The 20,056-nt window shown below is 36.9% G+C and overlaps 4 protein-coding genes across 4 annotated transcripts in view; 2 read left to right on the top strand and 2 right to left on the bottom strand.

Moving 5' to 3' along the window:
- Nucleotides 1-2,152, bottom strand: part of myo15aa (myosin XVAa) — a 40,297-nt gene extending 38,145 nt beyond the window's left edge. The window contains exon 1 of the mRNA XM_052552338.1: nt 1,811-2,152. Coding sequence (XP_052408298.1) covers nt 1,811-1,834 — 24 coding nt within the window. The 5' untranslated portion in view covers nt 1,835-2,152. The remainder of the gene's footprint in view (nt 1-1,810) is intronic.
- Nucleotides 2,153-3,056: 904 nt separating this feature from the next.
- On the bottom strand, nt 3,057-6,807 carry drg2 (developmentally regulated GTP binding protein 2). Its single transcript, XM_052552339.1, has 13 exons — nt 6,653-6,807; nt 6,309-6,407; nt 6,019-6,179; nt 5,485-5,574; nt 5,297-5,357; nt 5,120-5,210; nt 4,976-5,048; nt 4,669-4,759; nt 4,489-4,586; nt 4,238-4,403; nt 3,733-3,791; nt 3,428-3,481; nt 3,057-3,341 (listed from the first exon to the last, which is right to left on the bottom strand). The coding sequence occupies exons 2-13, from the start codon at nt 6,370-6,372 to the stop codon at nt 3,255-3,257; spliced, it is 1,095 nt and encodes a 364-aa protein (XP_052408299.1). The 5' UTR covers nt 6,373-6,407; nt 6,653-6,807; the 3' UTR covers nt 3,057-3,254.
- A 3,247-nt stretch (nt 6,808-10,054) lies between these two features.
- Nucleotides 10,055-13,512, top strand: gfer (growth factor, augmenter of liver regeneration (ERV1 homolog, S. cerevisiae)). The gene is made up of 3 exons (XM_052549861.1): nt 10,055-10,306; nt 12,615-12,808; nt 12,927-13,512. The coding sequence occupies exons 1-3, from the start codon at nt 10,094-10,096 to the stop codon at nt 13,087-13,089; spliced, it is 570 nt and encodes a 189-aa protein (XP_052405821.1). The 5' UTR covers nt 10,055-10,093; the 3' UTR covers nt 13,090-13,512.
- A 1,075-nt stretch (nt 13,513-14,587) lies between these two features.
- syngr3a (synaptogyrin 3a) lies at nt 14,588-19,742 on the top strand. The gene is made up of 4 exons (XM_052552192.1): nt 14,588-14,775; nt 15,966-16,200; nt 16,451-16,596; nt 17,734-19,742. Exons 1-4 carry the CDS (start codon nt 14,674-14,676, stop codon nt 17,935-17,937), a joined length of 687 nt encoding a protein of 228 aa, XP_052408152.1. The 5' UTR covers nt 14,588-14,673; the 3' UTR covers nt 17,938-19,742.
- The last annotated feature ends 314 nt before the right edge of the window (nt 19,743-20,056 follow it).

The raw sequence follows: 20,056 nt of genomic DNA, 5'->3' as shown, positions 1-20,056 counted from the left end.
TCACAGGTTGTAAATTAATTTGTTTCATCATCATAATAGATTTGGAGTAATTAAGCATTGCATCACTTGCTCACCAACAGATCCTTTGCAGTGAATGGGTGCCGTCAGATTGAGAGTCCAAACAGCTGATAAAAACATCACAATAATACACAGGTAATCCACATGGACTACTGTCCATCAGATAATTTCTTGTGAAATGAAAAGCTACATGTTTTTGTACGTGTCTTTGCTTGGTTGTAAATATGAGTTCTCTATGCATATTGCTTTCTCCATTAAAAAAAGTCTTGTCTGAATCAGGAGAGAAATATGCACAGATAAAAACAGTGAAACAGTTATAAGCAATTATATCAGTGGATTTTGATGTGAGAACACAACAGCAGACATACTTTTTAACTGAAAAAAAGCACTATTATGGATTATGGACTAAGCTATTTTGGCCAGAAGTTTGAGTTTAAAGTTAAACACTTTAACGATCGATTTCTCTGTTGCATATGCTGGTCGTGTATGTTTTGAAGCATGGCAGCTGCTTTGAACTGGTTTAAGATGGTCCGTTGTTGAGCAGGAGCTAGTGGTTTAGGACCAGCACATGACCATCCTATAACCATCTTTGGACCAGCTCATAACCAGCTTATAACCAGCTCAGGACCATCTTAAACTAGCTCATTAATTGATAGACAGGAGTCATGTGGATCACTTGTGGATGATTGTGATGTTTTTATCAACTGTTTGGACTCTCATTCTGACGGCACCCATTCCATACATAGGATCAATTAGTGAGCAAAAGTGACATGATATTCAGCCAAGTATGGTGACCCATACTCAGAAATGCTCTGCATTTAACCCATCCAAAGTGCACACACACAGCAGTGAACACACACAAACCGTGAACACACACCTAGAGCAGTGGGGCACCCAGGGAGCAGTTGGGGGTTCAGTGCCTTGCTCAAGGGCACCTCAGTCGTGGTATTGCCGGCCTCAGACTCAAACCCACAACATTAGGGTTAGGAGTCAAACTCTCAAACCACTAGGCCACAACTTCCCCAAGTGATAAGCAAGTGATGTAATGCTAAATCTCTCCAAATCTGTTTTGAGAAAGAAACCAACTCATCTACATCTTGGATGGTAGTACATTTTGATCAAATTGTCATTTTGAGGTGAACCTTTAAGGAGCACTAAAGGAACAGCAGGTGTATATCTGAGTGCTGCTTCCCCACTGACAAGCTGTTGTACCTCTGTATTTGACCATTTTCCCTGACATTGTACTGATGAATCAGCAGGGGGCAGCAAGAGCTCTTCAGAAGACGAGAAATGAATGTCATATTTAAAATTCATGGCATCAGATCACATAATCTGTTGCTCCATGCTTTCCACTTCACAATTAAGCAACCGTGTGGACAATATAAATACAATGTAAGTTTTACATAATTCTGTTTGAAATACCACACAAGAAATACACTCCCTACAGAAAGGCACATACTCCCAAATTATAAACACCACAATTTTCAGTCTCTTTCCTTCTTCGTAGCTGCTGTGACCAATAACTTAATGAGAGATCGTGCAGGTTATTACTAGTAGCAAAATACATTTGCTCAATAAAAGCTAAGGAATGCAACGTCAGATTGCAATACTAAAAACATTATTTTATGGTTCTAAAAACCTCATAAGCAGTGAATGATTCAGAATGGAGAGTTAAAAGCTGGAACACACGGGCTCTGAGAGCACACACACACACACACAGCACCATATGGCCCCAGCATCAAGTGTCATGTTCACAAGCGTAGCGCTTTGGCACTTCACTCGTCCTTCTTACCATTATCTTTCCAGCCGAACTCATTCAAAGCAACTCCAGCGAAGAAATGTCACTTCTCAAGTTATTCCAAAACAGTTTCTTGCCATCCTGCTCATCATTTTAGCGATGTGAAATGTAGGCTAATTACACATTAGGACCCATCAAGCCTGAAGTGGAACAGCCTTCCAACGGCTTGATATTTCCCCGCTCCACACTTGTCCGTTGTGTGTGTCTACAGCCCGAGCGCCTCAGCATGCATATTTAATGTCGTCTATTATACTAGTTTTCTGTAATGAATAGAGTGGGCAGCTCTAGGTTTTCAGATGAACACAGAAAGCTAACCGTTCACATCTTGTAGAGTGTTTCTTGAGTCACCTCTGAGCTGGACTTTAACAGTGTGCTCTGCTGTAATCAGAGAAAGTCCTCACCATATAACCATACTTTATCAAAACAGTATGCATTTATTAATGATTCATGCTGGGAACCCTTCATTTAAAACTCTCTCAGAAAGTTAAATATACTGAGTTTCATGTCTTTCGATGAGAGTGAGTGTACGTGTTAATGACCCTTGGATATGTGCAGTAAAACATCACCTCATCAGCTCTCCACCCGGGTCATTACTGATGAACCAAACCCTGCATGATTTAAATGATTAACTAAAACACCATAAACCAAGAAAAAGATCAAATAATTAACATACCTGTTGAGATCTGTAGTGTGTTTAAATTCAACAAGCTGCTGCTCCTTAAGAGGAACCTGATGTATCTTCTTGAACTATCCTCAACTAGTACGGATCGGCTGGACAAGAGCTGTTGTCTAAGTGCTTCAGGTAAGAGTAAGAGTGAACTCTGATCTTTTTAGACTATGACATGTTGGTTTTAGAGGATTGTAAAATACGGCAGACCCAGGATTGGTGGAATACATCTACAAATGTTAAGTTTTGTGCTATCTTTATGATGGTCATTGCTTCCTTCTCATCTGACCCTAGTGATTTCATACACATTCGCCGTTTCTTATGCATCTTAACCCATCGAGCTTCCTCTGAACGTCTGTACAAAAGAGTTCGCAAAATGTGGTTAGCACCCTATAAAATATCTAAAACGTAATGTTAAATATTTTAAGTTCAGTTTATTAAGACAAATCTTCACTTTCTGTGTATTAAATTACAACTAAAATTTTCATTTAGTCTCAAACACTGTACATGTAGCATTTAGTTTAGTAAGAAAGAACCATTTTCCGTATTACGAAGAAAAAAAGTAAAACAAAAGATCTGAATATTATTTATTAGAATGAATTTTGCCAGGGAGATGATTTTCTTAAAGAAAATAATCGCTTATTAATTGTTGATCACAGTTTTTTCAGAGAAGTTTCATGAAGCGATGTAGCTGTCAACAAAAAAACAAATGTTCTGTTATGCATGTATCAAAAGTCCTGTTGATGCTGTAGTGGATCCGAGGACTGGGTTTTATTTCTTCACAATCTGAATGACATCCTCATGTTCCATGATGTGAGTCAGTCCTACTCTCTGAGGACTGTACTTTGTGCTTGTTCCCTGTAATCCAAAAACACAGCAGTGCTACTCAAAAGCATGGAACAAAAGCAAGAGTATATTTCACTTCAGGAGGAGAAGGATCTTACCCAGACAAGTGCGTACTTGAACTGGCTAGCTAACGTCCTGTGGATTCTGTGACACTGGAAGAAATAAGAAACACAATCATGAATCTGATCTTGATACGCTAAAAATATATAGGATTTAGTTAGAGAGCACAATCAAATAGAAATAAACATGTTCAGGTATAAATATATTTTTAGACAACACTTCAGCATTTACTGTCTATAGTTATATATATATATATATATATATATATATATATATATATAATTTTTTTTTTTTTTTTTTTTTTTTTTTGCAGGTGTCACAGGACAACAAAACAGAGACATACCACATGTTCAACTGATGCTCCTCGTCTCATGATTATAGGGTCACCGAAATCTGGGCGTTCTTAACAACAATAAAAATAATAATATTAATAAAAAAAAAAGAGCAAAGAATAAAAACACTAAATTCAAACATACGCTCTTTTTTTCAGTTTTTAAGACAAGCTTTGAAAAGAAATGCAACAAATTAAATTATGATCTAAATTTAAAATGGATTCAAATGTGAACCTTTCGCCAGACAACTTTACAAAAAAATGAAAACTAACCAAAATCTGTTTGACGCCAAACAGACATGGCTTATACTAAAAGCTCTAATAAATAATTAACAAAATTAAAATACTTTACAACAAATAATGAATTAATCGAATGTATTAATACAAAACAAGCAGCTTTGTCATAGAGCACAAATCTCGTAGATATATTCACCTGTATTGTGTTGGACAACAAGAGGCTAAAACGCATGAAAGCATCTTAAATTACTATAAATTTGGGACCAAAAAAAAAGCTTACCTCCTCTTTTCTTGGTGTATATGCAGATCAGAGCCAGGTCCTCCCATAACTGCTCCAGGAGATAATCTAGATTCAGCTTCATGCCGCAGCTGATCACTACACTGTTGGGTCTATGAGCAAGACGATCCACTTCCTCTATAGAAATCTGATCCACTTTGTTGTACACCTGTAATAAGACAGATATTCATTATATCATTTGCTGACATAATTAAAACGGAGACGCTTTGCATCAGGCTGAAATATACACTCACATATAAGCAAGGCATGTACACTCTGTTGCCCACTATCACATCAATAAATTCATCAGGAGTGCTGTCCTCTCTGAACAAAACCTCAGCGTTGAAGATTTCTGCAGTCATGTTAAGGTTAATGTGTCACTCATTATTAGAGGAAAATGAATGAAACCGTGAATAAACAATGCCAAAGGATACTGTACTCATGAAGAATGAGCTGAACAAGCTTCTCAGAGCAGTGTGTGAGGGGAACCGTTGAATTGTACGATAGCCCACCTCCTTTTTTAGGCTGAAAAACAGATATTTCACAAGTGAGGAATACATTTCTTTTAAAAACACCTTAAGATCTACTTAAAATGAACTGCTTCGTGGACCTTCTCAACTAAACAGTTATTTTTGTTAAGAAAAATGTTATTTTGAAGAGAGTAAAATGGATATGAACTTAAAAAGACATTTTGGTTATTAGACAAACTCTGACATTAAAAATAAAAACTGAAACACTGACCTTAAAATAGATATTTGGTTTTGGGCGGTTGAGTCTGATGCCAACAGATTCAAGTTCTTTTTCCAGAAGTTCCCTAAAAAACAAAACCACAATCGTCAAAGAATCAGAGCAATAATGCAAACATTCTCCGCTGCTCCAACTCACCTCTGAACATCTCCTTTAGTCGCATCCAACATCATGATGACCACATCTGCAGTTCTGGCCACAGCAATGACCTGTCTACCTCGGCCCTTGCCTTTAAAACAAACCCACACAGAACAAGGATAGGCCATAATACATATGCAAAATGTGCATTACTCTCTAAAACACACATGAACGTACCTTGTGCAGCCCCCTCAATGATACCAGGCAAATCCAGCAGCTGTATGTTGGCACCTTTGTACTAGAATTAAAAATGTAATAATGAATCCAATATCATGCTGGTTAATATATTAACAAAAAACAACACGCAGAAATAAGATATACATAAAAACAGAGAGCAAGGAAAAATATTTTGGAATAAATAATACCGAAATGACACCGGGGATGCAGGTCAGGGTGGTGAATTCATACGAAGCTGCTTCACTTTCTGTGGCTGTCATTAAACTGAGAAATGTAGACTGCAAAAACACCATCAATTAGAGCAGGTCTCTGATTTTAGTGCAAAAAATATAGTATTGACATATTTAAAAAAATGTTTGCAGATTTAACACAAAATTTAACAACAGTAGTACACACATTGTCAACAGAATAGAGAGAAAAATAAGAGTTAATCATTTGCATAAGACACAAATAGGAGGGAGAAAGGGAAAAAACATGAAAGCAAGAGATGTATTTAAAGTAAGTCTATATAAATTAAATGCATTCAAGTCATTCTCTTTGCTTTCTTGCTTTCTTGTTTATCATTGTCTTTAGTAAAGTCACCTGCATAGTGTCGTAAAATAATGTCTTTCAAGGATAAAAGTTCTATCTTGTAGGATATTATCATTTATAAATGTGACAATACTTTTCAAGTGTTGTTCAGTAGTACTGTGACATGTTGCACTGCAGATGTTGTTTGGTACCTTGCCGACTGAGGGGAACCCGATCAGAGCCACTCTCGCATCCCCAGACTTCATCACATCGAAGCCTTCTCCTTTGGCTCCAGCAGACTTCGAGGGCTCCAGGAGCTGGGCTCTGTACTTGGCTAGCTTGGCTTTCAATAAACCCAGATGGTACTCAGTTGCTGCAAAAACAAGTTTGTAACCACTCAGGATTTAATTGGTTAGGAGTAAACAGATAGAAAGCAACAGCAGCAACAACAACTACAACAAAAAGCCTATGACGGTACTTTTATAGAAAAATCTTGGCTTGCCTTTATTCTTCTGTGTTCGAGAGATTTCTCTCTCTATCTCTGCGATCTTCTCCAAGATCCCCATTTTCACTCGAGTGTGATGTTTTGCTTATGTGAATCCTGTGAACATTACAGTGTGACAGAAAGCATGTCAGTCATAGTGTCCAGAGCATCTGCTCTCTGGCTACGTAGTCAGTGGTAGGCTAAGCTAGCAGGCACTTCTATCAAACTTATCAAACACTGTGCATTGATTGAGCTGTCATTCACATATCATGTCAAACGACTACTTATATAAATGTCACTCTACAGAAAGTATTAGATATTGTCATTCGTGTATCTGTAGAAGTTAATCTGTTGATAGTTACAGTTTTAAGCGGCACGAGCTCTGCTGCATGGACTGCTGCTGACGTCACCCTCCGCTGGCCGACAGTGCTGCGGAGAAATTGTTCCGATGTGAAAACAATTCTTTAATATTTAATTCCAGAACACGTTTTTTTATATATAGTACATAAATTTGGTGTTAAATGCCAGTTATGATATCTCTACCCGTTGTTGACATACTCTGGATAATTGACATAAGGTCAATTACATCAACAACAAACGTTCCTATGATGCGTATAACAGTGGTTGGATTTCAATTCTGACTCATTTCAGCGAATCGATTCAATCGAACGGTCGTTTCAAAGAATAGTTTTAATTAATCTTTTACCTCAGCCGATAATTTACGTCTTCATATTATCCATTTGGTTGTTCTAATAAAGCTAAATGATGGCAAATCTGGCTATTTCTGAATAATTCAGATCAGCTGTTTATGTATAATTTAGATCAGTTCGTGTGAATCGCTTAAGTTAGCACGCTCAGTCAGAAGATCCGGCTCAACATAACGATTCATTCAACACAGGGTTGCCAAGTCCCTGGTTTTACAACAAAATATGGAGAGCTCAAACTTGCTTGTATTCAAATATTTAACACCAGACAATTCATATGACTGGCAAAGAGACTGTGTGCAGAAATATGTGTAATATGTATATTTAAAACTGTAAATAGTTGTAAATAGTTATTTTTAAGTAGTTAAGAAATAAGAGTTTACCACCACACCAAATAATTTGATTCACCCCGCTTTTAATATTAATTTTATGTATGAAAACGGACTTTGTAAAATGAAGAACAGAAAAACAAAGCTATAAAACAAAAAACAGTGGGAAAGCAGACAGTGATGAGCTTTAAGATTGTTGGACAGAAGTCAAGTTTGTACTGTGTGCAGGGCAACAGCTGGGGTTTAGGTTGTACCAGTGGGCACTTTGTGTTAATAAACAATGTTTATTAAAGTTCTTAGGTGTCTAATTACAGAAATCGAATAACCAAATGTAAAATAGCACTACATGTCTTCTCTTATTTATTGAGACACCTTCAACATTTCTCACATTATCACAGTTTATTTGCAAACAGTTTAGAAAATGGTAATAAAATATGACTCAAAAGAACTCAAGAGTTAAACTGTGTCAGAACAAATGAATCTTAATGACAGATAACTTTTATAGAAAGGTATGTAATGCATAACAATCAACCAAAAATTCAGAAAGTTTAGGTTCATTTATTTATAAAGCACTTTTAAAAACAGACTCACTAACCAAAGTGCTGAACATTAAAATCAAACCATAAACAGATAAAACAGAAACAATAAAACATGAATTTCAATCAATACTTTGTTGGCCAATTACCAAGAAATTAATTTTGCTCAGTCTGTAAAAAGGTCGCATTAGCAATTAAAGAAAAAGAAAACAAAATAAGCAAAACATGGTCAGGTTGAAGTGCCTGAATTATTTTTGGTCCTATATTTTTTTTTTATAATTTTTACTGGTAGTCCACTGTATGAAGAATTTTTGAGTATAATATGTCACAGTTTATTTTATTTTGCTACTCACTCACATGAATGAACTATAGTGTCCTGCAACCACAAGTAAAAAAAATATATATAAAAAATGTAATCTGGTGTCCAAATAATTTTTGGTTTGACTGTGGATTAATTATTGTTAAAAGTACAAAGTAATTCAGTCAAGAGCAGTGAGTGTATGTATCTGTCTGTACAAAGAAGAAGAGGCGAATTTCGGCTTTCAAGTGCTTTGAGACGCATCTCTCTGCGTGTGCCCTGTGTGCACAGAACACCACAGGGCTGCTGAATTAGGCTCTTTCACATATTTTTCTGTTTGCATGATTAAACTGCGATTTGCATTTGTTCATTCAGGTGCAGGAGGACGCAAAGAAGAGCTCTGTGCATGTTGCTGTTTAGGCTCTCTGTTTGTGCACCAAACATAGCGCAAGTACTCAGTTGAGTTTTCCTCGTCTTGTGTTTGAATGCTTTAAACTCTTTTTGAACGTTTAAATTGGCCAGGCTTAAAAACAGGTGCAAATGGAGGAAAGGTCAACTTGACAAAGAAAACTGTGGATATGAGAGAGAAATAGAGCATCCATATATGAGGGAAATAAAAAGAACTATTTCCAGAACTAGTTCAACCCCTGGACAAGACGGAATTAGCTATTTTATATGAAAAAAGTTAAGTGATGATTCATTGAGAATTATTCTGAAATTTTGTACATTTTGAAATTTTGTTTACCCCAGGGTTGCAAACAGGTGTTAATTATCCCTATAAAGAAACCAGGTTAAGATCCAAGTAGTCATCTAAACTCCAGGACTATAGGAAAACATCCAAGAGGAATATGTGACTGGTGTGGAGTCAGAGAAACAGTAGAACATCTACTATTCAGTGAGGACAGAAGTAAACTAATCCATGACCTCCAGAAGAACAGCAAGCAACAATTAACATTAAAAATTTATTTTGAATCCAATACAGGCAGCGATAGTCTATTAATGAAATTTCTGAAAAGAACTCAGTTAATTAATAGAATATAAATTATTATTATTATTGCTATTCCCCTTCTCTGGGCTGGGAGGGACTTGGGCTGTAGATGAAGGAGCTGAACAGCATCGAAAGCTCGAGCCATGATAGGTTTGGTCTGGGGAAAAGGGGATTTAAGTCTCCGATCCATTGCCTTAGTAGATGGCTGTAATGCTCAATTTGTGACTGCGACAGCGCCAATAAAAACATGTAAAAACAAGTTTGCTTTCAGGCCTGTTTTGTTGATGGTGGATTTCTTAGTGGAGATCTGGCAACCCTGGTAGTACATAACACCAGAGAATGTCTAATATGGAGAGTTTCACTCTCACTACACTTCCGGCTTCTGAACTGGTTGCAGTTCCACTCTGATTCCATATGAGGGCGCTCACAGGACGAGTGCAGAATGAATGGAGGTCAAAATCCTCTTTTCTCAAGATTTTTTTGTCTAGTAATTTGAATGTTGCATTCGAAAGGAGATGCAAAGAAATTACACATTGCTGGGTGTTAGATTTTTTAGAGTCACTTATTTGCTTTAAAAAGTCTTTTAAAATGTCAATGACGTCATACACATTCACATTCATTAGCAGAATGCTAGGTGTTATGGGCAACAACAACTCAACCTGTAAGAAATCGAAAGACATAAGTACTCGTTCATTCAACTTTCGACCTATAACCCATGTTGAACTTGCAAAACCTACAATCAGATCTGATATTTCTCAACGGCATTCGGGTGAAAGGGACACATTTAGCCGTCTAGCCCCATAGACTCCCATTCATTTTGCACTCATGGCGATCGCCCCCAGTGGAGCTCTGGTGGTACTTTAAAATTCGATACAATAGGAATTAATAGGGAGTGGGAAGGCTCTCCGTGGACAGGCTCTGATAACACGTTGTCCGAGTTTAAACCACATGGCAACTCCTGCCGGGTCGCGGTCCTCAACGCATAACACTTCGCGTATGGAGGGCTTCCCGTTCCCCGTGGCTGGAAGACCGCCCGAGGACAGCACGACTAAGGATCAGACCACTACCGGAGAGCTGAAAAAGAAACCGTGCCGAGCTTGTACGGATTTTAAATCATGGATGAAGTTGCAGAAACAGACGTCCTCCGCTTCAGTGGCGCAGGTGAACAGATCTTACTGTCAAAATATAAAACTATAAATCTACGACATCCCAGAGTCGGGAGAAGTCAAATATATGTGATAACACAATTAGACTGAATGAAATCATAATCATTTCTGAACTTGCTTTGAAATGTGTATATGCAAAGGTTTAGATTTTTGACATTTCAAATTATGTAATTTTACTTTTCCTGCCTTGTTCTATAGCTTAACTGTAAGTTAATGGTTTATATATATATATAATGGTCAGTGTTTTTTTATTGTAGGTGTTGGTAGCTGGTTTTGAGGCCAGGGGTTGGTGGCTCCCATTTGAAGCCCTGGTTCCAGGCCAGCCATTTTTCTGTCATGATGGATGACAGTGTTCCATCAAGTGCTAAACTGTTCCTGGTTTTGGTCTTGTTTAATCCCACCATGCAGAAAACCCTCTCAGTATATGCATTTGAATGAGGGAGCACTAAAACCAATGCAGCTATTTTAGAAAGCCTCCCTGCTTATGTCCCTCACACCTTGATGGACACAGGAGTTCTCTTGTCTGCAGACTAAGCACCAGTAAAAATAGCTGGTGGTTCCCATTGTGATGAATGGCCATCGGGTTGACCACTCCTTCAGGAACACCTATAGGTGGCTGCTCTACTTAACCCTCCCTTTTCCCCTGTTTCCAGTGGGTTCTCCACTGTTTCCTCTACGGTATCCTCCACAGTCTCTTCCATGGACCCATCTTCTACTGGCACCCTAACTGCCACCTCCACTGCCTCCACTACTGTCTTCTCCATAGTCTCCTCTTCTGACCCAGCCACCTTTTTAGGGAGCTGATCTTTTAGAGCAAAGCATGAAAGAATGCTCCTTTGCCTCTTCCCTGACATCTTTGAAATAGACGAATGCAATAATCAGTATTATACATTGGATAAAATATAATGAAATAGCCTAGTCAAAACGTTTTCAAAATGGGGACAGGATGTTGTGCAGTAAAAATAAAAGGAAAGAAAAAACTAAAATAATTCAAACTATTATGTGTACTGGCATACAAGTATTATGGATAGGCCTATTATAGAAGTCTATTATATAAAACTGCAGAGTAGCCCCGCATCCTCTTCAAACTGTAACGTTAGCTATAAAAAAAAATAATAGTGGGCTATAATAGGCGCAAAAGCTACTGCCGATTGTCAAAATTGCGTTAGTGTCGAGGTCATAATAACCATCAGACCAAAAAATATCTTAGACTGTTTTGAAAAAATTTTAAATTCATATATTGAAAAAAAAATGTATATAGTGAAAATCGGGGTCATTGTCTTGGCAAATCAATGGAGTTGGACAAAAAGTCTGTAGAAATTAGTTCGGCGAGATGTAAATAATTTAAAATGTGACAGCCGCTGTCCTCTTCTGTAACCGTTACGTTACATACTTCAGCGAGCGTCTGAATCTGTGTTGCGCACGAGCCTGTGAAAATCTTACCCAGTTACAGCAATGCTTTTTTCTGATTGGCTGATCGGTAGCTATTTTTTATTTTATTTGATTAGCTGGTGCGTGGCAGGGCCTCCGGGGAACTCACTTCACGGTTTAAAAAATAGCACCGCAACTTGGTGGGCGTTATCCTCGTAATGTCTCTGCGTGAGAAATACAAGGTGTGGCGTGTGAGCGGTTGAACGGGTTGAAATGCGTGGGTCTCGTATGTATATATATATATATATATATATATATATATAGGTCATACTCTTTAAAAATAATGGTTACTAAAATAAAATGCCATAATTTGTTACAGTGGATCTCAACCAGGGTCCACAACATACTTTCAAGGGGGCCTCAGGATAACTTTCAATTAATTACCTTAATACATTATTAATAATTATAATAAGTGTATAATTTAATAACATAAATAGAATAATAAAATAACTTTTACATAAATTCTTTATATTAAAATATATATTTTATATAAATGCTAAACAAATACAAAATCGAGATGAAAACTGAAAACATATTTCTTTATTGTTTTCATTTAGGGATGTACACACATCAGACAATCAATTGTGGTAATTCATATCAATCAGTACTCCTAATTTCTGTTAAGAAAAATAGATTGCGGAATATTATGTTTAAAAACAAAGATGCAATCATGGTTATGGTTACTTTTCAAGAGCTATAGCTCCGCTGCCAGAGCATTGCATCAACCCAGAGTCATAGGTTTGATTCTTAGGAAACACACAGTCTGATTTAAATGTATACCTTATGCATAAATATAAGTGTGTAAATGTAAATGGCTCTCACGCAATAATGTTGTGCTTTAACAGTAAACAGTCATGTGATATTTTGAACAGGAGAGCAGGGCGGCTGTCGAATGCCCTCTGGACAGAGAGGAACTGGGCAGGAGCTCATGGTCTTTTCTTCACACTATGGCTGCGTATTATCCAGACGCACCGACCACAGAACAACAGGGGGAGATGACACAGTTCATCAACCTCTTCTCAAAGGTTTTCCCATGTGATGAATGTGCAGAGGACCTGCGATCAAGGTTGTCATCATTTATTGTTTAGGTTTTTATGTTTGTCCTTTAGCATTTCACCAGAAGCATTGCATTGTTATCATTTGTGTTTGGTTGCATATGTTTCAATGATCTTGTCTCTTGTCAGATTGAAAACAAATCAACCAGATGCTAGCAGCCGGCACAACCTCTCACAGTGGATGTGTCGCCTCCATAATGACATCAACATCCGATTAGGCAAGCCAGAGTTTGACTGCAGCAAGGTGGATGAGCGATGGCGAGATGGCTGGAAAGATGGATCTTGTGACTAAAAACCTCCAACACAATCATGGACATGAGCAATATGCAGCCATACACTGATTCTGTGGACCTGTCCTTTTCGTTGCAAGTGCCATTCAGGAGCCATGCATAAACATGATACATTTTGACTTTGCACTAATTGATGGAGTGATTTATTCATATATAGTTTTCTGTATTGTGCGTCTAATCAAGAGCATTGCTGTTTACAAGAGTATGGCATTATGGCCCATGTTATTTTGTAATTATTGAGCTCTCTGTGGATGTGAACAACCCAGAGGCAACTGGATGAGCTTTGTTTAGAGCAGTGGTTCTCAGTATTTCTAACTTCAAGTTTAACTCCCTCATTGTAAAACAATAACTGACTATTCCTCTGCTAGAATATGTTATTGACAGAAATGTTGAGTGGCAATTAAAGGAATAGATTAAGAATGAAAGATTGCTGAAAATTCATTTACCATCATGCTATTCAAAATATAGCTGAGTTTGTTTCTTCATTTGAAAAGATTTAGAGAAATTCAGCGTTAAATTGGTTGCTCACCAATAGATCCTCTGCAGTGAATGGGTGCCATCAGAAGAAGAGTCCAAACAGCTGATAAAAACACAATAATCCACACCACACCAGACTTTAAATGAATGTCTTGTGTACTAAAAAGAGGTGTGTCTGTAATAAACAAATACATCAAGACATTCATGTCAAACTGAAAAAATTATAGTCCTCTATATAATATTACCTTTTCCAGTGAAGAGTAATGTTGTTTGTGTTAGTAATAATTTCAAGCCATCTTATGGTCTCCATGAATGTGTGCTATGGGGTTTCCTAGTTGAATACTAATGGTTTAGAGGTCTTAATAAATTATACAAATAAAAAAAAAAAAATGGTCATACTCAGTTGAATCAAGAAAACATTTGCATCCTTATTTGCTGTTAACAAATGTGGCAAGAATAGGCTATAGTATTATGTCCCGAATGCTATAGCTTAGTTTTCTCACATTGCTTTCCTTATCATGAAAATGTTAATTTTATTTATGCATTATCATTTGTGTTAAGACTATGATGAGAATTATAAAGACAGAGTGCATGATTGTTTAGGAATAACACTCATTCATTTGAAGTATGTTGTGATAGTCAAAACAATGTCATTTCAATCCCGAATGACACTATTTGTTGACAGGACCCTAATGTTCTTCAACACTTTCTTGTGTCTCCATTGACTTTAATCATACGCAGTTTATAAACATGTTATACTGAAGAAAGAAAGTCATATAGATTTATATGATATTGTTTGGGTTATGGAACTGTTATCTTCAAATAGTACCCTTTCCATGACTAAATATCTGCATGCTTCCCCAAAATGTTCCAACAGTTGAAGTTGAAGCCCTGCTCTATTAAGAAGTTAACGGTCCCCAAGCTGAGGAACCGATGTCGTCGGTAGATGTTGCTGTTGAGACAATGTAACACACAGAATCACAGAGAGATTGCGCACGCCTCTGACAGGCAGTGGTGTGTGTGTGTGTGTGTGTGTGTGTGTGTGTGTGTGTGTGTGTGTATGCCTACCTCGACCCACAGCCCAGAGCCTGAAGAACAGTAGGACGAAAATGGACGGAGTGGGTTCGTTTGGTGCTGGGAGAGCCGGGGCTGCGTTCGACCCTATTGCCTTTATCCAACAGCCGCAGACCATCCTCAGAATATTATCATGGGTGAGACGTTTATTTACCTACAAATAATAACATCTGCTCTAGAAGAGACAAATCTGCTCTGTGAGAATAACCCAGAACGTATCATAATCATAACATTTTCATCACGCGCTCATTTAATAATTAAATTAGGTCACTGGGAAATACGACGCTTGTATACGGTTATTAGTTTATATTGAAACTATGGACGTTTTGATGCCATGAAGCGTTATTTGCCTCTGGTGACGATCACCGATGTGATTCCTTTTAGAATGATGACTTAGAATGAATTCGAATTCGATTAGAATGAAAAGCATGTTTAGAAACATAGGCGCTCTTGTTTGGTTTATTGTGGCAGGATGAATTCGTTTGTAATACCGTTATAACGTATTATTATGTATGATTTCATCCATAGGTCTATCACTAGACGTGACATCGAAACAAGACATAATAGTCTATTTTAAATATGAGGCTAGTTACCTATATTAAAGCAAAACGAGTTAATCTAATATCATGGATGAACGTTTCTATTATGGCATAAGGTTTTTCAGTAAGATCATAATTATAGTGTCTCAAAGCATAGTCAGCGCAGCCGCCTCATTTTGAGCATCGCATGTGTTTGAGCATCACTCTATGTTGCTCAGAAATGCTGTCTACTACTTAGGCAGCTCACTAGTGTTTTGAACCGCAGCCACAGTCATCTTCTGGCCGGCTCCTCGATTCTGATTGGTTGATTCATTACTATACGCGCATGTACTGTTACTTCCATTTGATGTTATTTGCGTCAGACAAACACATCCAGTGGAGCATAGCTTTCTGCAATACAGTTCTCTTTCAGTCAAAAGCTTTTGTTTCTTGTAAAATAAAAAAGCATCAAAATCTTCTCAAATATAAAAATAAAATACAAAAATATGTATACCTTAAATTAGTAGGCCTAATGTAAAAGTATCAGTACATTAAAAGTACATATTAGCCCCAATGACAGCTTGTACATTTTTTCTGTGAGTGTACAGAACAATATTTGGAAAATATTACAAGTGGAAAATATTGATTGATAGATTTTCCTAGATGACACTTCATGTCAACTGCCAGAAAATAGAATAATATTAATTATTGTAATGGTATTTAATTATTTATTGTCATTTATACTGGCTTTAACAGTGTTATCATAAAAAAAGAACATCAATAAAACTGGTGTATCTTTTCCCTTGCAGATCTTCTCAATGGTAGTGTTCGGATCCATAATAAATGAAGGCTATGTCAACCATGGCAGTCAGAGGCTCTATTGTGTTTTCAACAAGAACAACAATGCCTGCAACTATGGAACCACGATTGGGCTCATAGCATTTCTTGCATGCATTTTCTTCATTATCCTTGACATGAAGTTCCAACAAATCAGCAGTATTAAAGACAGGAAGAAGGCAGTGATGCTGGACATTGGATTTTCAGGTGAACAATAAGAGCATGCCAAAACAGACTGACACTGTCTCTGTGACTGCTGTTTCTAAGCTGTGAATCATTCAAAGGGTCTGGCAATGATTCATGATCACAAAACTGAACAGCAGGATACTATATTGCCTTAAGATGATTTTTGTATTCATTTATGTAAACAACATTGGGGGGGGGGGCAGTATAGTAAATTTTATTGAAATTATTGCTGTAATATATTCTTATAGTTGTGTTTTGCGCATGATTACAGGTTTCTGGGCGTTTTTGTGGTTTGTTTGTTTCTGCTTCTTGGCCAACCAATGGCAGCGCACCACACCAGATGAGCTGCCCTTAAATCAGGGAGTGGATGCTGCCAGAGCTGCCATCACCTTCTCCTTCTTCTCCATCTTCACCTGGGTAAATGAGCAGAACTCTCTACACACAAATGAAAACACATTGTATTGTCACTTTGTGCAAGCTGAAATGGCAGGATGTGCAGATTTCAGTTGTTATATCATGACCTATCTCAGTGACATTAGCTTGCTCTACATACTGGTTTCAGCACTCAGGGGAACATATAATAGAATTACTTCCTTTTCCCTTGCCGTCGTGGATGAGGATGAGAATAGTGTTTGGTGGCGTGTCCTGATGTGAACGAAACCGAGCTGTTTGTTACAGTTACTGAACAAGAGTGAAATGTAGGACTTGTCTTGATCTTGAGCAATTGTTGCATCGATTCATCTTTAGAAATACACACAAGCACTACCATTTAGAATAATTTATTAATTTATTATGTCTTTGTGTAAACCGTGATACAGTAACATTTAAAGGTTTGGGGTAAGATTTTGAATATTTTTACTATTTAGCAATGACCCATTAAATTGATCAAATGTGACAGTGAGGTCATTTTATGATGCTACAAAAATTTCTATTTCAAATAAATGCTGTTCTTTTGAGCTTTCTATTCATCAAGGAATCCTAAGAAAAACAATTACACACAAATATTAAGCAGCACATCAGAGTTATGATGCTGAAAATACGGCTGCACATCACAGGAACAAATTACATTTTAACATTAAAACAGAAAACTATTTTAAGTTATTTTAAGTTGTACTAATAGAACAGCAACATTACATTTAGCAACATTATACAAGTTTTTGCTGTCAAGTTTGATTAATTAAATTATTGAGCTCTTGCTGAAGTTGTTTTAATTTTTCTTTTTAAATATCTTACAAACCGCAAAAATTTGAAAGATAGATACTCAACACATATTTTCTTCAGAAAGACCTTAAATTGATATAATGTTTTGAAAGTTTTGTGATAATGTTTCAGCATGTTTGCTAAGGATACACATTTAGCCATGTGACAAAACTACAAAACTAAATGCTAAGTACTAGAAATTTTCTGGCACCAATAAAAGTGCAGTGCCTTCAGGTAAAAAAACAACAACAACAAAAAAACTCCCGGGTTCTTCAGTACAAGTGGTCCGAGTTGAGAGTAGTTATTTTTAAGAAGACTTCGATACTAACCATGTGCTTCCTCTCTGTATTTCAGGCAGGTCTGACCGTGAGAGCGGTGCAGAAGTACATGCTAGGGACCGACATGACCCTCTTCACCACAGAGCACGTGGACGGCATCCCACCCATCCAGCCCTACCCCACCGGCCCGAGCACCGAGCCCAGCGACACATACCAGAGCCCACCCTTCACCGAAAACCTGGACTCCAGCGCCCCAGCCTACCAGGTGCCAATTTACTGAAAATTGTACTGGTGCCTAACAAAAGTCCACATGCGATGTCTTTGGTGTGTCGGAGTCAGTGTTGATGTCTGGCACTGGTCTTCACACTGAAGTGGTGTGACAATGTTCATAGGTAGAACTTCTGTACAAGAATATGTTGATTGTGAATTCACTTTCGTTCAGAATATTACGTGTTTATTTGTCAGCTGGAAAGAAACCGTTTGAGGTTTATCAGTGTTGTTTAAAAATGAAAAAGGTTAGGTTGCATGTGTTATATTTAGAGAGCTATGAAGTGCCATGCATCACAAACAATACCTTATATATTGAGTTTCCATAATGCTGTTGGGTACTGTATATAAAGTGCAATATCTGAAACATGGAATCACCAAAACATTTTTGACACATTTACATGTTCTCCAACTAAAAGCTTCCCAGAGGTGGTTTTCCTAAAAGAGGGTAAGACTTTTGCTGTAGATAAGGTTTATCAAAATGTTGTTGACTCAGTGTTTGATGTAGTGAAGCCATTAAAAGTGTTACGACAAAGTCAGATTTTATTTTAAAAGGAGTTTTGTAGCTTACAGTGAGTGAATACTTCTGACTATATCAGAATATAAAAATGTAATGAATCCCACTAAAAAGATTTCAAACAAATGTTTTAGTTTTTTTCAGAGCCACAATCAGTTGGCATTTTAAAACTGAGGTTATACAAACATAAAAACTGCCATTTAATATAAATGCTTTATTAATACAGTTACAACCTCGGACAATTACTTCACTTTTGTGTGTTTTTTTTTTACATTACAAATTGCTAGCAAGTAAGTAAAATGTCATTTTTTAAAAGAAATGAATGCTTTTATTCAGCAATGAGACATATTTACAATCAAAAGTGACAGTAAAGACATCAGTAATGTTACAGAAGATTTCTATTTCAAATGAGTGCTGTTCTTTGGCACTTTCTATTCATCAAAGATTCCTGAAAAAAAAAAATATTAAGCAGCACAACTGTTTTTAACATTGATATTAATAAGAAATGTTTATTGAGCAGCAAATAAACATATCAGAATGAATTCTCAAGGATCTTCTGTAACCCTGAAGACTAGAGTAATGATGCTGAACATTCAGATTTGACATCACAAGAGTAAATTACATTTTAAGTAACATTAAAATAGAATATTAAATCCCAATAATATTTCAGAATATTAGTTTTTAGTGTATTTTTCAAATAAATTCAGCTTTGGGAGCAAACGAGACTTAAAAAACCTTACCAACCTCAAGCTTTTGAACAGCAATGCATATGGCAGTGGTTTGCAAAGTAATTAGTTTGAGACACCCTTTAGATATTCATCAGTTGGCTTGTTTTTTTTTTTTTTCAGCTGTTTGGTGATCATCAGTGCTTTGTCTGACATGTGGTAGATTTTGGTAATGTTTCTGTGTTCAGAGATAGAGCAACACACACAAATGCTAGTGATTGTATTTCAGAACATGTAAATGGAGTATGTTTGTGAAAGTGGTCTGGGTCTTGTGTTTCCTGTACTTAAGTCTGCACTCCTGTTAAAATTCTTCACGGACCAATATCATGGCACAGTTTTGGAGCGATTCACTGAGTTATGTGTTGCTGGATCATAATTTGCACCTCTAAAAAAGTATTATAGATGATAAAGAGATGTGAAAATAAAAGCCTTATTTCATTTTTGTAAAATTTTGGCAATATATCCCATCTTGTGATTGAAAGATGTACACAAAAGATTTGTCGTTGTCAGTCAGAATGTCTTCAGCCTGCGGTTGCCAGACATTATGAAAATAAAGACATGTTTTTCATGAGTGGATCACCTGTAATGTGCTCTTTACAGACTCTCACACACCATTAAGAGATCATTCTGTTCTGAAATCAAGACCCTGTAATATTTTGAACTTTCTACATTAGAAATAGTTCACACATTTGCTGAAAATCGACTCAATCTCCATCCAACCACAACAGATTTGGAGACATTTTATTACATCACTTTCTCACAAACGGATCCTTTGCAGTGAATGGGTGCCATCAGAATGAAAATACAAACAGCTGATAAAAACATCACAATCCACAAGTAAATCACATGACCCCAGTCATAAATTAATGACTTGTGAATTGAAAAGCTAC

Source organism: Carassius gibelio, chromosome B3, assembly GCF_023724105.1.
Source record: "Carassius gibelio isolate Cgi1373 ecotype wild population from Czech Republic chromosome B3, carGib1.2-hapl.c, whole genome shotgun sequence".
Lineage (NCBI taxonomy): Eukaryota > Metazoa > Chordata > Actinopteri > Cypriniformes > Cyprinidae > Carassius > Carassius gibelio.
This window is presented reverse-complemented; position numbering and strand designations above follow the sequence as displayed.

Coding starts and splice junctions, on each gene's coding strand:
- syngr3a (XM_052552192.1), top strand. CDS start 14,674: ATGGACGGAGTGGGTTCGTTTGGTGCTGGGAGAGCCGGGGCTGCGTTC. Junction 14,776..15,965: donor TCCTCAGAATATTATCATGG/GTGAGACGTTTA, acceptor TTTCCCTTGCAG/ATCTTCTCAATGGTAGTGTT. Junction 16,597..17,733: donor TCTTCTCCATCTTCACCTGG/GTAAATGAGCAG, acceptor TCTGTATTTCAG/GCAGGTCTGACCGTGAGAGC.
- drg2 (XM_052552339.1), bottom strand. CDS start 6,372: ATGGGGATCTTGGAGAAGATCGCAGAGATAGAGAGAGAAATCTCTCGA. Junction 5,049..5,119: donor ACTAAAGGAGATGTTCAGAG/GTGAGTTGGAGC, acceptor TTTGTTTTTTAG/GGAACTTCTGGAAAAAGAAC. Junction 4,404..4,488: donor TGTACATGCCTTGCTTATAT/GTGAGTGTATAT, acceptor GTCTTATTACAG/GTGTACAACAAAGTGGATCA.
- gfer (XM_052549861.1), top strand. CDS start 10,094: ATGGCAACTCCTGCCGGGTCGCGGTCCTCAACGCATAACACTTCGCGT. Junction 10,307..12,614: donor CCTCCGCTTCAGTGGCGCAG/GTGAACAGATCT, acceptor TATTTTGAACAG/GAGAGCAGGGCGGCTGTCGA. Junction 12,809..12,926: donor GCAGAGGACCTGCGATCAAG/GTTGTCATCATT, acceptor GTCTCTTGTCAG/ATTGAAAACAAATCAACCAG.